Genomic DNA, 16,175 nt, shown 5'->3' with positions numbered 1-16,175 from the left:
TTAGTTTCAGAAAAGTTTTGCTACATAAATATGGTGAATGCCTCATACTGCGACGTTTGTAATCATGAATCTTCTTCTTCCTCTTTCGGCTTGCTCCCTTTAGGGGTCGCCACAGCGGACCAACTGTCTCCATTTCTCTCTATCCTCCACATCTTCCATTGACACTCCAACCACCCGCATGTCCGCCCTCACCGCATCCATGAACCTCTTCTTTGGCCTTCCTCTTCTCCTCCTGCCTGGCGGCTCCATCTTCAACATCCTTCTCCCGATATACTCCGTTTCCCTCCTGTGCACATGTCCAAACCATCTCAATCTCGCCTCTCTCACTTTGTTTCCAAACCGTCCTACCTGCGCTGTCCCTCTAATACACTCATTTCTTATCCTATCCATCCTCGTCACTCCCAACGAGAATCGCAGCATCTTTAACTCTGCCACCTCCAGCTCTGCTTCCTGTCTTTTTGTTAGCGCCACCGCCTCCAAACCATACAACATAGCTGGTCTCACTACCGTCTTGTATACTTTCCCCTTCACTCTTGCAGCTACCCTTCTGTCACAAATCACTCCTGCAACTCTTCTCCACCCACTCCATCCTGCCTGCACTCTCTTTTTCACTTCTCTCCCACACTCTCCGTTACTTTGGACAGTTGATCCCAAGTATTTAAACCAATCCACCTTCCCCACCTCAACTCCTTGCAACTGCACCATACCACCACCCTCCCTCTCATTTACGCACATGTACTCCGTCTTACTCCTACTGACTAACATTCCCCTTCTCTCCAGTGCGTACCTCCACCTCTCAAGGCTCGATTCAGCCTGCTCCCTACTCTCCCTACAGATCATGATGTCATCCGCGAACATCATGGTCCATGGAGACTCCAGTCTGATCTCGTCCGTCAACCTGTCCATCACCATTGCAAACAGGAAAGGGCTCAGAGTCGATCCTTGGTGCAATCCCACTTTAACCTTAAACTGGTCCGTCATTCCTACCGCACACCTCACCGCTGTCATACTGTCCTCATACATATCCTGCACGATCCTCACATACTTCTCCAACACTCCCGACTTCCTCATACAATACCACAACTCCTCTCTTGGCACCCTATCATAAGCTTTCTCTAAATCCACAAAACACACAATGTAACTCTTTCTGGCCTTCCCTATACTTCTCCATCAACATTCTCAAAGCAAACATCGCATCAGTGGTGCTCTTTCCTGGCATAAACCCATATTGCTGCTCACAGATCATCACCTCTCCTCTCAACCGAGCTTCCACTACTCTTTCCCACAACTTCATGGTGTGGCTTAACAACTTTATCCCTCTGTAATTTCCACAGCTCTGCACATCACCCTTATTCTTGAAAATCGGAACCAGCACACTTAATCTCCACTCCTCCGGCATCCTCTCACTTTCCAAGACTTTATTAAACAATCTGGTTAACAACCCCACTGCCATCTCTCCTAAGCACTTCCATGCCTCCACTGGTATACCATCTGGGCCAACCGCCTTTCCACTTTTCATCTTCTTCATAGCAGTCCTCACTTCATCCTTACTGATCCACCCCACTTCCAGATTCACTATCTCCACCTCTTCCAACCTTCTCTCTCTCTCATTTTCTTCATTCATCAGCTCCTCAAAGTACTCCATCCACCTTCTCAACACACTCTCCTCGCTCGTCAGCGCATTCCCATTTACGTCCTTTATCACCCTAACCTGCAGCACATCCTTCCCAGCTCGGTCCCTCTGTCTTGCCAATCGGTATAAATCCTTTTCCCCTTCTTTTGTATCCAACTTCTCATACAGCTCGTCATATGCCTTTTCCTTGGCCTTTGCCACCTCTCTTTTTGCCTTTCGACGCCACTCCTTGTACTCCTGCCGACTTTCTTCATCTCTCTGACTATCCCACTTCTTTTTCGCCAACCCCTTCTTCCTTATACTTTCCTGTACTTCCTCATTCCACCACCAAGTCTCCTTATCTTTCTTCCTCTGTCCAGATGTCACACCAAGTACCTTCCTAGCTATCTCCCTCACAACTTCTGCTGTCGTTGCCCAATCATCCCACCCATCTTTACCACCATCCAACGCCTGTCTCACCTCCTCCCTAAATTTCATGCAACAGTCTTCCTCCTTCAGCTTCCACCATCTGGTCCTTGGTTCAGCCCTCACTCTCTTCCTCAACCTCACCTCTAAAGTCATCCTACAGACCACCAATCGATGCTGTCGAGCTACACTCTCCCCTGCCACAACCTTACAGTCACTAATCTCTTTCAGGTTGCATCTCCTACTTAAGATGTAATCCACCTGTGTGCACTTTCCTCCACTCTTGTATGTCACCCTGTGTTCCTCCTTCTTCTTGAAATACGTGTTTACCACTGCCATTTCCATTCTTTTTGCAAACTCTACCACCATTTGCCCTTCCACATTTCTCTTGTTGAGACCGTACCTCCCCATCACCTCCTCATCCTCTTTATTCCCTTCCCCAACATGTCCATTGAAATCTGCTCCAATCACCACTCTTTCATCCTTGGATACACTCTCCACCACTTCATCTAACTCACTCCAGAAATCTTCTTTATATTCCATCTCACACCCCATATGTGGGGCATATGCACTGATGACATTCATCATCACCCCTTCAATTTCCAACTTCACACTCATCACTCGGTCAGACACCCTCCTCACCTCCAATACCCTCTTGACATGATCTTCCTTCAGGATTATCCCGACACCATTTCTCCTCCCATCCACACCATGGTAGAACAGTTTGAAACCACCTCCAATGCTCCTCGCCTTACTCCCCATCCACTTGGTCTCTTGTACACACAGTATGTCCACCTTTCTTCTCTCCATCATATCAGCCAACTCTCGCCCTTTGCCAGTCATCGTCCCAACATTCAGAGTTCCAACTCTCACCTCCACACTTCTACCCTTCCCCCTCTCCCACTGCCTCCGGACTCGCCTTCCCCGTCTCCTTCTCCTCCTTCGCCCAGCAGTAGCACAATTTCCACTGGTACCCTGCTGACCACCGGTACCGGTGGCGGTCGTTGGTAACCCGGGCCTCGACCGATCCGGTATGGAAATTCGTTTTGTTGTCCGCATACTGATTTGGCATAGGTTTTTACGCCGGATGCCCTTCCTGACGCAACCCTGGTCGCCTCTTACGACACACAGGGATATGGTACACCTATTCTAACCGGGGCATACACCGGGCCCAGTACAACTGGTGCTCATTTCGCCGACCTCGGAAGGATGGCAGGCTGAGTCAACCCCCTGGTGTTTTCGACTTGGTTTATATATATTTATATATATATATATATATATATATATATATATATATATATATATATATATATATATATATATACACATTATATATATATATATATATATATATATATATATATATATATATACATATACATATACATATATATATATATATATATATATATATACACATTATATATATACACATTATATATATATACACATTATATATATATACACATTATATATATATATATATATATATATATATATATATATATATATATATATATATATATTAATTCAGTGTCCCAACGGGGCTTGAACTCAGGACCTCTTGGGTCCCAAGCCACTGCCCTTACCACTGCGCCAACACCAGGCATGTTTGTAATCATGAATATAAATGTTATAAAAACACTTTCAAACCAAGAAACACAGGTTCAATCTTTTCAGACAAATATCTCCATTTGAATGAGAAACAAAACATTGTGATGTCTGTTCTAAGGATGTCTTCAAAGAGAGTTAAAAAAACACCTTCAATCACAAAAACAACATTGAGAGAAGCTTGAAGAGAAATAAGAAGAAAATTGGATTAGAGGGAGATGTCATTGTGACAAAACCATTTGAAATAACAACTCTTCAAAGATGTTTTTAAGATCGGATAGAGGTAAAACTTATAAGATTTAATATTAGTGTAAGATCCATTTGGGAAGCGATTCACATCTCAAAGGATTAATTAATGAAGGTTGTTAGTAGAATGTTAAAAAAGCATAAATCATTCAAAATATAAGGATATAAGGAATAAAAAGGCAATCATTAATATTAAAAAATACTGACAAATGCTTTCTCTGGAGTATCTTAGTACATCTTTATCCACATGAAAGGGAATGTGAAAGAGTTTAAAAGTGTAAAAAATATGAGAATAAACAAGTCTGAAGACGACGATGGGTCACGAGCTGTATTTGTAAGTCAAGGATGAGACAACGTGATAATGTTTGACCAAGTTATAAAAATGATCAATATGATGTGGTACGAGAGACAGGTAATAAGCTGCAAAATGTCGAAAACCCGGTTTCGTTCATCAACTTAAAAAAATTTGACCTTTGCATAACCTTTAATGGTCACAAAACAATGTTGTGGACATTAAAATAAAGAAACAGGATATGTGCTATAGCTTATTGGAGTTAGTTCGTCGAAGAAGGTCGAAAACCCAGTTTGATTCCCACAACTTTGAAAATTTGACCTTTGTAAACTTTAAAGGTCAAAGGACAAGGATTATGACCTTTGGTGCAAAACTTCCTCTGGAACATTCCAGGAACAATATAACGTCATATAGGCTATATGGCATTTCGCACTCCTCGGATTATCCATACTTTGATGAAATCAGCGTTAAAACAAACTTGAAGGGGGCGCCACGGGCAAGGTGTTCGAGATAGAGCAAAATGGTTTCAAGACTTTAGGTGAGGAATGACCTCAAGATTATGCATAAAAAATAGTCATCCTCACTCTCAAAGTTTGGGCGGTCGTATGATTTTTACGTCAAAATCCGCAATTTTCTATGTTCGTGACCTTGTGATCTTGACCTTGGGATGAAAATGAAAAATCGAGCTCCGTGGGGCTATGCAGGTGCCATTGGGCTAACCAAATACCGAAACCCCTGCCAGATTCGAAGAACCCCTCGGAGAAGATAATTTTTTATGTCAAAATTCGCAATTTTCTAAGTTCGTAACTTTGTGACCTTGTGACCTTGACCTTGGGACAAAAATGAAAAATCGAGCTCCGTGGGGCTATGCAGGTGCCATTGGACTAATCAAATACTGAAACCCCTGTCAGATTCGACAAACCCCCTAGGAGAAGATGCAAATTGAAATCGTCTACCCCCTAAAAACACATGTTTTTTGGGCGTGGCTCCGCCCATAATGGGCGCACCATGCCCATTCTCAGGAAAACACAACGAGATCATGATATAAACCTCCCACCAAAATTTTATCAGGATCGGATCAAAACCCACGGAGCTATGCTCGGGACAGACAGACAGACAGACATACAGACAGACACACACAACAATAACAAATAGAGTAGTCACTTATATTTTTTCATTAACCAATTAGAAACTGGGTATCTAATCATCTCGAGAGGGGAAACCCTTGAGCTTAAAAGATATAACAAAGTTTGAGAATATGAATAACCTACAAATAAATGTTTATGGTTTAACTAATAAAAACAAAGTCCAAATTCTAAGTTAGTATTACTATATCCAATGATAATTGGTCAAATACATCTAGATCTCCTTTATTTTACTTATAAAGAAACTACTCATTATGCTTATATCAAAAACTTTTCTAGATTGGTAAGTAGTCAAGTTTATAAATCATATCCTTGAAAGAGATGTCTAAATATCTTTTGATCTCAACAAAGACTTGATAAACATTTAAAGTATTGTTCTAATCATAAAGCAGCAGTTGCTGAGATTCCAGGACCAGAAGAGAAAGTTGCATTTAATGAAACAAATAAATGTATAAAACACCCATTTGTAATATATGCTGATTTTGAGAGCATCTCGGAAAAGACTGATGATATAAAAAAAAAAAGATAAGTTGGAGTTGTATCGAGGACCTGATTCTGCTGATGAATTTGTTAAAATAATTGAATATGATTGTGTTCAGCTAACTAAAATTATGCAGGAACAAATAAACCCCTCAACTTTTCTCCAAATGAAGATAAAGAATTCGAAGAAGCAAGGATTTGTCATATACGCTCAGAGGCTTTGTTAAAAACTAATAAAAGGGTTGGAGATTATTGCCATATAATGGGGAAATATAGAGGAGCAGCTCATAATAATTGTAATCTTAATTATAGAATCCCTACATTCATACCTGTATTTCTTCATAATAATTGTCATTATGAGATGCATCTCTTTATAAAAAAAAACTAAATAAGACTCCTGGAAAGATAATAGCAATTACTTTTACAGATCAAAATTACATCTCATTTACAAAACAGATTTAAACTCGTGAAATGGGTGCAAATACAAATATTAGATTTCTTGACATAAATTTATGACAATCCCTCGAAGTTCTTTGGTTTCAAACATCTCCTCTTTTCCTATACTTTTTAGTCAATTTAGAACTGAAGCTGACTTTGGTAAAGACATTTCTTTTCTTGCTAAAAAGGGCATTTACCCATATATTTATATAGATTCCTTTGAAAGATTTAAAGAAATAAGACTTCCTGCTCAAAAGCATTTTTATAATAAGTTAGGAAGACGTCATATAATTGGTGAAGAATATGAAAGAGCAAAACAAGTTTAGAAAGAGTTTGAGATGAAGAATATGGGTGAATATCATGAAATTTATTTAATAACTGATGTTTTATGACTCGCTGATGTGTTTGAGAAATTTAGAGAAGTTTGTTATAATAAAGATTCCTCTGGACTTGATCCTGCCTGTTATTATACATCTCCTGGACTAGCCTGGAGCACTATGTTAAAAATGACTAAGCAACCCCTTAATCTTCTAAGTGATGTAGATATGCTCTTGATGATTGAGAAGGCTAAAAGAGGAGGAATTTCACAAGTTTGTTCAAAAAGATATGCTTAGGCAAATAATAAATATCTTCCAGACTTCTCACCCGATAAGCCCACATCTTACCTAATGTACTTTGATGCCAATAACTTGTATGGCTCAGCAATGTCTGAATCTCAACCCTATGGTAATTTTAAATGGGTGAAAGAATATGAGTCCAAATCTATCTTTGATGATATGATCTCCACAAGTCAAGAAGATTTAGATAAACGGGATTATGAGTATTATTTTGAGGTAGACTTAAACTATCCTAGAAAATTTCATAAAAAACATAAAGACCTTCCTTATGGAGCTGAAAAAGAGATCCCCCAATCAAGAGCTATTCGGTGGTTATTAACAACATTTCTTTAGTTCTTCAAATGAGTTTAAATATATTCGTACAACTAAATTACTAACAACATTGTTTGATAAAGAGAAGTATGCTTTACATCAAAGAAACCTCAAGCAATTTATAGAAGCAGGACTACAAGTTAAAAAGGTACATAGGGCATTATAGTTGAGTCAAAGTCATTGGTTTGGGAAATATATTGATCATAATACGAGGATGAGAACAAAGGCTAATAATGATTTTGAGGACTTGCACAAGTTGATGAATAATTCTGTATTTGGTAAAACAATGGAAAATATAAGGAAAAGATAAAATGTAAGACTTGCTACAACTTGGGAGCAGGCGGAGAAGTTGATAAATAAACCAAGCTTTAAAAGAGTAGAAATATTTACAGATAATTTTTGTGCTGTTCATTTTCATTAAGAGAGTATAAAGATGGATAAACCGATTTATGCGGGAACATCTGTTTTAGATCTTTCAAAGTATTTAATGTATGATTACTTTTATAACCATCTAAAGCAGTGTTTCTCAACCTTTTTACTCTTGTGGAACCCTTGAAATAGTTTTCATGTCTCAGGGAACCCCTGCATAAAAATTATTATATACCATTATTAATATCTAGCTCTTTTATATTTTTATCGTAGTTCACGTGGTAAATATAATTTTTTTTTTCGGATACCTGGTTTAAGGAAAAAATGACCCCCTTTTTGTCACATTTATTGGCAATGAGACAGACCACGTCATCATTGGTGATGTCATCACGTACAGGCCGTGTGCCGTGTTCAATGACGAGTCGTTATTCCGGGCGTCCATCGCGCATCGTGCATCGAGTGGGTGACGTCATCACGTACAGGCCGTGCGCCATGTTCAATGATGAGTCATTATTCCGGGCGTCCATTGCTCATCGTGCTTCGAGTGGGAGACATCATCACGTGCAGGCCGTGTGCCGTGTTCAATGACGAGTCATTATTCCGGGCGTCCATCGCGCTTCGTGGTTGTTATAATATAACATTCCCTATGGTTGCTATAATTGTAAATAATATAAGAGGTTGAAGCCTCTATTATAATAACCAAAGAGTTTCCAACAATATGCCGTACGTGTATAGTAAAATTACGAATATTAAATCAAACAAAAACTACTCAAAAATACATTAGCCTATTTATTACTGTTTCTCGTGGAACCCCTAGCGACCTCTTTCAGAACCCTAGGGTTCCGGGGAACCCCGGAACCAGATTCCGTGGAACCCCGGAACCCCTGGAACCCGTCAGATGTTGAGAAACACTGATGTAAAGGAAAGACATGGTGAGAATGTTGTATTGCTATAAAAGTATACGGATAGATTCATACTAGAGATAGCTACAGACGATGTTTATAAGGATATGAAAGAAGATGAAGATATTTATGATACAAGTAATTATGATCCTAATAACCCGCTCTTTTCGAATAAGAATAGAAAGGTTATTGGTAAATTTATGGATGAATTCGGTGAAAAGGCACTAGGTGATATTGTAGGTGTTAGATCAAAGGCATATGCTTATAATTACTTAATGAGAGGGTTAAATGAATTCAAATGTGAAAAGAAACTTAAAGGTCTAGAGAAGAATCTATTAAAAGAGACCATGAACTTTCAACATTACCTTGAATGTATATGGAAGAAAAAAGATGTTTATCGAGAGATTAATCTTGTTGGAAATTATTAACATGAAATATTCTCAGAGACTGTTAGTAAGAAAGCTCTAACAGCATTTCATGATAAAAGATATATAATGAGTGATGGAATAAATACATTACCTTATGGGTTTCAAGTATTGATAGATTGATAGGATAAGTATTGATACAAATGGGGTTTGGGGGTTTAAACGGTCTATTGCCGCCTTTTATATAATTGATAAAGAAATTATGTTATTCCCGAAAATTTAACAGAAATATTCATAGGATCTCCACATGACTACTCAATTTGGTTAAAGAAATGATCATGCGATAGGAAGGCGAGGCCACAGCCCCTGGCAGGGGAGTAGTGTCAAAAGGGAGCTGTTTAACAAAGTAATGTGTTCCAGTTTGAAAAGGAGAAATATGAGTGAGCGTTTGCGAGCAAATATTATGACTGAGAAATAGGACACATAACTGTGTCAAATCCTCCCTTTCGACACTACCTACTGTCATGGTTAATGTGATCATGGCATGGTGAGAAATAATAGTATGATTGTGTACGATTTATCAACATTATGTGCTGTTGGTTTAAAAAGCCTGGTGTTGGCTAAGTGGTTAGGGTGGTGGCTCGGGATCCTCGGGGACCTGAGTTCGAGCCCCGCTGGCCACTGAATTAACATCGGGGGGGGTTAACTCAGCCTGTCATCCTTCCGAGGTCAGCGAAATGAGCATCAGTATACTGGTAATTATGCCTGCATGTCGAAGGTGACTAAAGGGTTGGCATCAGGAAGGGCATCCGGCCGTAAAAACATTGCCACAAGAAAGGATACCATGATTGGAGCCCGCAAAAAGCTGACCCCTGCTCAGGGAAAAAGGCTTTAAAATGGTGTGATGATGATGATGATGATGATGATGATGATGATGATGATGATGATGATGTGCTGTTCATTTAATTCTGTTCACATTAGTTCAGGGGTTGCAAAAACTCATGAGCATACCACATGTTGATAAATCCGAGGAATTCTCAGGTTCTTGTTCTTTAAGGATTTTTCTGATATCATACAGGTAAGATCAGAGTCTGTAGGAAAGAAGGAAAACAAAATTGGAGATGAAAATCTTGAGGCAAAAGATGAAAGGGATGAATTATGAAAGATCACCTCAACTGATTCTTTGTTTCTCTTTGCTTACTTATGGAACCTCATTCATCATCTGTTCCAATCCCACTTTTCCCTCCAGGACTTCAAAACTGCAGTGCACCATCATGTCAGGTCATCCACCATCCGAACTGGTGACCCTCATTAACCCAACTCCCCCCTCCCCCAATCTACTTGCAACCACGTATTGTCCCACTGCCCCACTGTCAGTGCAGCCACTTCAACCCTCTGTCACTTCACTCATATGAGTCTCGACTGCAAAATAATCATAATGGATCATAATAATCCTGTGTATAATGATAGAAGCATGAAAAAAATATCAACATACTGTATAAACAAATGCAAAGACAGAATTTGGCAAAATGAGTGAGAATGAGGTTTTGAGATGTCAGTAAACTGAACCTGTTCCACAGGAGGGCAGGTACATGTGTCCGGTGCTGCAGTATGCCCACATTGACCGCTTGAGTGGTTTTTTTCCATCTTCACATTTCATTTCCACATAATGATTTGTAGGAATCTTGTAGTAGTATGTTTTTGGGTAGTACCCCTTCAGAGATAAAGCAGAAGGATTGGAGAGATTTAGCGATACAGGATAAAACAGAGAAAAATAAAAAATGTCAGGTCAGGTATGGGAGCATTTGCTGGAACACAGGTCACTGTACAAACATTCCACTGGTACTCAAGGGGCCTTTGGCTGGCCATCCCCCAGGCAGATGCCTGGCCCATCCCAATCTCCTTAAGATGCCGATCAACCTGCTACAACCACAAGGAGCATGGTTGACTCATTGGCCTCCTCCACTCACGAGGCTCCCTTCCTCATAGAATCTGGTGAGTTGGATCAGGAAAACGAGCCACATGTCCATGCAGCCACAGCTAACATTTACGACTATGCAGGTAACAAATCTCATCTGAGTCTCTCTCAGGAAATGCTCGTCAGACACAAAGTCTGACCAGCAATAGCCAAGGATTCCCCGAAGAGAAATGGTGCAGAAGGAGTTAAGTCTGCTTCTCAGTTCCTTGATCAACATGGTATAGCCGCTCAAAGTAACTGCTCAGCGGGCCTTCACTTCAGACTCCTCTGTCAAGAGCTCACCACCCTCCACTCTAACTGCAGTACACTGAGGGACAGGCTTGGATGAATGCCATGCACAAATTACTCTGAAGAGTCCAAGTCTCACATCTGTAGAGCAAGACTAGAACGAAGGACATAAAGAGTCGGACTTTCATCCAACTGCATAGGTACTGACAATGCCACACCCAATGATCCAGTGAATCCATGACCCTCCCCCCCCTCCAAAAGTTCTGACCCAGATGTCTATCGACCTTTGGCTCACAACATGTGGATATATGAATAGCACTGCCAAGGGAAGTGAATCTTTCTGTGGCCTCAACATCCTTGCCACAAACAGGTACTGTCAAGATAGCAGCATCCAATATGTCCTTGAAAGCCTTGATCTTAGTTTTGACCCATGTAACCCATAATCCCAGTGGCTCCGACGGGTCTAGATAAGGATGTCCAGCATCTCAGCAAAGATGAGTGTGCCATCAATCATTGACCTCTGGTGTAAAGCCCGACGACTCTGGGCACTGGTGCTGAAGCAGACGGTGGCAAACCCTGTCAAGAGTTATCCGAGCAAAGAGCAGTATCACGCCGAGGTTGTTGTTGCAAATTTGGCGATCACCCTTCCCTTTCCAGAGATGGACAACAAGGCCCCTCTTCTGGACAGTTAGGATAATGCCTGTGCTCTCAACAGAGAACAGAACTGCATGCAACGACATGAGTACAGCATTTCCACCAGCCTTGAGAAGTTCAGCATGGATGCCACAAATCCCAGGAGCTTTACCCACTTTCAACTGGTTCACTGCAGCCTGTGTTCCACAAACAAAGGCAGCTCAAAGTTGATTCGACGGTTGTATATGTTGATTCTAAAACATGATTATATGCCGGGATAGTAATGCCCTTGACATCCAACTCAACAGCTGGTGGATCAGCCTGGTATAGCAGCTCAAAGTAACTGCTCAGTGGGCCTTCACTTCAGACTCCTCTGTCAAGAGCTCACCACCCTCCGCTCTAATTGCAGTATACTGAGGGACAGGCTTGGATGAATGCCATGCACAAATTACTCTGAAAGCAGGATGAGATTCACTTGACCACAGGTGCTGCTCTACCCCTTCACAGATTCCTCGCATATCGGCCTCCTTGTCCACCCACAGGGAACGTACAGGTTTACGCCTTAGCTCCCTAAACTGCTCAGCTCTGCCATAAAGCCTGGCCCTGCAACTCTGGTCAATGGTATCCAGTGTCACTTGGGAGACAAAGTTCTTCTTCACCTGACAATGGGTTCAAAGACAACCACCGGCAACATCAAGGATGGAAGTCTTGAAGGCACTCCACAACTCTTCAGAATCCGAAGAAACACCCAGACCCCCCAAATCCCCACTCAGCCTGTTCGCAAACTTCTCAGCTACCATCTCATCGTTTAGATTGCCAACATCTAGCCTCGGCTGGGATAATACTATTCTCTAGGATTTGAGCTGCAACATCAGAGTTGCTACAACAAGCTTGTGTTCGGTATTGAGGAACTGAGCACTCCGGTAGACCCTGCTGTGCTGGAGCATCCTTCAATGACCATCAATAAGCACATGGGCATTCTCCTTTGCCACACCACCAGCAATGGAATACCAAGTCCAGAGATGAGGCTGTGAGCACTGAAACCATGAACCAGCCTCCATCAGTCCATGACTTCTTGCAAAGTCAAATAACTTGCTACTATTCTGGTTCATAATTCCAGACCCATATGGACTAACACACATCTCATAACCATCCCTTTCAATGTGAGTCGACACATTGAAATCCCCCAAGACTAGTAGAGTAGGAATGAACAGACCAGAAGTATGTATAATCGCCCACCATGATCTCACCACTATCTGGTCTCCGGGCTTGGAGAGAAGAAAATGGTTGCTTTTGAAGGTTAGTTTGAATCACTTCTTGAATGGCTAAGTGCCCTTGTTAGATTCATAGCAAAGTCTAAATTGCTACAGGAACCTGACCCCTCATACCTTGATTTTCTTGAACATATTAAACCTGTGATGGATGAAGGTAAAACGTGCAGCCAGTTCATCCTCTGTAATCTTGCAAACAGCTGCAATTCAAGAGGAACAGTCAAGCATGCACAAAAATAACTTACAATCATTTGGATTCCTATTGCTTTCCTGACAAACAAGAAAAACTGCAAACCATTTTGTAAGTTACATTTTGAATAATCTAAACAGTAACAAAATACATTGAAATGTATTTTCACACGATTCTCTTCCTCGGTTAGTGAAAGAATGTTTAATGTTCCACAAGTTGTTCATCAACATTGGTTTTGCACGTTGAGCATACTGACTCAGACGTGTGCCACTGAGAGCCAGAAAGTAAATTGGCTTGGGTAGGGTTGGACCACCAGCTTTGGAAATGCTTGCTTTTGCCCTCCAAGATCCCCCCCCCCCCCATCTTCATGGTCACACTGATGTGCACACAGTTTGACCTCAAGCTATCAAATATGTCAACAATTTGAGTACCATTAACTAAGCCTTTTTGACACCAGTCTATCAATGACAAGTATTAAAGCTGCTTTCCTGAAAACGAGTAAGGTTTGTGCTGCCATGGTTACTTCAGATGATGAACATAAATGATCACAATCCACATGGTTATATTCAACACAGACAAGACAAGTTCAAAGCTGTTCTGTATGCCATGTACGGTATGAAGTTCTGATGTTAATGCTGGAGAGGCAATGTTTGAAGAGAACGATTGGTTTTATTACCAAAATTATCGCTCACCAAGCGAAGTGAACCCCGGGAATGCCACGTGCCCCGGCACTCCCTCTCTTTACCAAACCACATGCCAGCGCTTCCAGTCCGATGAACCCAAAGAAATAACAGCAAACTAATGTAAAACTGTTACATATGGTTGGGGTCAAAAGAGCTTTGTAATGCCAACATAGACGATACCTTGAAAACAGACATTGCATCGGAAAGTGAGTTTTTCTTTAAAAAAAAAAATCATGTCCCTACTATAGGATTTACTTTAAAGGGTTAGATGATGAGTGGACAAACCTGCAGCTGAAGCATTAGTTGCAAAACAACAAGGCTCTAAACAAGAGCAAAGAAGGTGGATTTACTCATAACTGTTTAAGTCCATAATTTCAGCCCATCTCTCAATGTTTGCATATTATTGCCAAATTATGGTACTTTACAGTTCTCCGAAACCGGCACTCCCCCAAAGCAATGGCACACAACACATAGCATTCCCGAGATAGTTATTTCATTAGTATTCATTCCAGATAGTCCTTGCCTTATGTTATGGGGAGTGGGTTTATGGGACAATATGCATTGTATGGGCTTAAATAGTGTTTTCCTTTCCATTCTTTACCAATCTTTCATTCTTTACATTATTTTGCTTTGCTGAACACGACCTTTCTTCGTGCATACGTACACACCAAAGACCATAGCAACAGGGGCAAGTCATTTGCACACACGTACCATTTCCCATTCAAATTGTGTGCCATTATCCAACAGACGTTACACTCAAACTTCACCAGACTCGAACCTCAACATTGCAGAATTTCATGCACCACCACAACACTTTTCTCAAAATCACCACAACATCAGACCACATGGCAAGCTTGCTTACCTTCGCCATTAACGGCCACAACGAATGACCAACCACCTCCATCACGCATCACCACACCACAACTGCTATGCTACACCATCGCTGCCATTACTCAACCGTCATCATCACCGACATTCACCACTGCCCTCTGGACTGCCTGGAGATGGGGGAGCTCGATGCACCATAGTAGATACTCAAATTGGCATGTTCTGGCATGTAACTTGAGGTGCAAATATGCACTAGGCTCTGTTCGATGTCGTGTGGACGACTCCAGTGTTCCATTGAATTATGGCCTCTATCGCCGCATGTTCGGCACACGTTCACTGTGACGTGTGTGACCAAATGTGTACTGCCATGGTAATCTCAGAGATGGATCGCCATGGTAATTGACAGAGCGCAGAGCGACTGAGGCCATTTCCCATCGTCGAACACACACATGGGTGGGGCCAATGCAGTGGTAATTGTCCACATGCCAATGAGAGCACTGGAAAGCTCTATCAGCTCATCCTGATCCGACTCTGGACTCCTCCAATGCCAGGGGATTATAAAACAACAGATTCTGCACAGAAATTTAGTGAAAGTGAGTCAGTCAATTGGCTCTGGTTCTTCTTGTTCTCATGGTCATTGGTCAGAGGACAACGGAGCTTGGCGGAGCGAATAGAGTGAGCGGAACGGAGTCCACAACCAAGCAGAAGAGCCGGCCCAGCACAGTTTAGACAGTACACTTGCAGACCTCATTACACTTCTTTGTTAAGACTATCTTCTCACACCTTCTTTGCTTTATTTATAACCCCCCTTGTTCCACATCTTTACACCTTCCTCTCCGCACTTCACCTGAAAATCACCACCCCTCACTGCACCTCCCTCCGACCATGCACCGTAGACACCCTTAGTTTCCCTCTCCCACCCCCTCCTATTCCCTCCAGCGATAGTCCCTCCTCACCCTCCTGGCGATGATTTTCAGGATTTGCATTGGTCCTTCTACCTCGCCTGGCAATTGAGAGGTCGAAACCCTCACTTTGTCAGGGAATGTTTCTGATGGTGCCTGTTTTGGGAGCATAATTAAGACTGTAGAAATTTTAGGATTGGGGTAACTCTGCACTGTGTATCTTGTGTTTGTAAATAAGTTCATTTATTTTGCCACACCTCACCAATCCTTGCTTTCCACTGTTGCACAAATATTGCTGCAATAAAATCTTTCCTTGCTTGCCTACATACCTTTCCTTACCCTTGCTATAAATAAACTTGTTCATTATTGTGAATGTACCGGGTCAGTCCGAACATAGTGCGTTTTCCATTGGCCCAGTGTAGTCTACATGTAGTGTTAGCCGTGAAGTTCTACCCCATGTGTTTTGCTCTTGTTAGCCAACGCATACTTATTGTATCGCTCGGCAGTAATCTGGGTGTGCGTTGAGGGCACAAAACTCACTTGATGTGGCCGTCCAAAGGTAAGGTACCCATGTGAAGTCGTGACACCCTGCCAGGATTGGCAGTACCAATTGGCGTTCATGGTTGCTTAACAACTAACTGGTCCAT

General features: G+C 41.6%; 1 protein-coding gene across 1 annotated transcript in view; it reads right to left on the bottom strand.

Moving 5' to 3' along the window:
- Nucleotides 1-16,175, bottom strand: part of LOC147030882 (sushi, von Willebrand factor type A, EGF and pentraxin domain-containing protein 1-like) — a 106,064-nt gene that overhangs the window by 35,852 nt on the left and 54,037 nt on the right. Inside the window, exons 14-16 of the mRNA XM_085875418.1 lie at nt 13,043-13,125; nt 10,385-10,529; nt 9,827-9,906 (exon numbers count right to left, since the gene is read on the bottom strand). Of these exons, the coding sequence (XP_085731544.1) occupies nt 9,827-9,906; nt 10,385-10,529; nt 13,043-13,125 (308 nt within the window). The remainder of the gene's footprint in view (nt 1-9,826; nt 9,907-10,384; nt 10,530-13,042; nt 13,126-16,175) is intronic.

The sequence above is a fragment of the Eptatretus burgeri genome, chromosome 3, assembly GCF_056783735.1.
Source record: "Eptatretus burgeri isolate ZD-2024b chromosome 3, Ebu_testis_v1, whole genome shotgun sequence".
Lineage (NCBI taxonomy): Eukaryota > Metazoa > Chordata > Myxini > Myxiniformes > Myxinidae > Eptatretus > Eptatretus burgeri.
The sequence above is the reverse complement of the archived record's forward strand: the minus strand, read 5'-3'. Positions and strand labels throughout refer to the sequence as shown.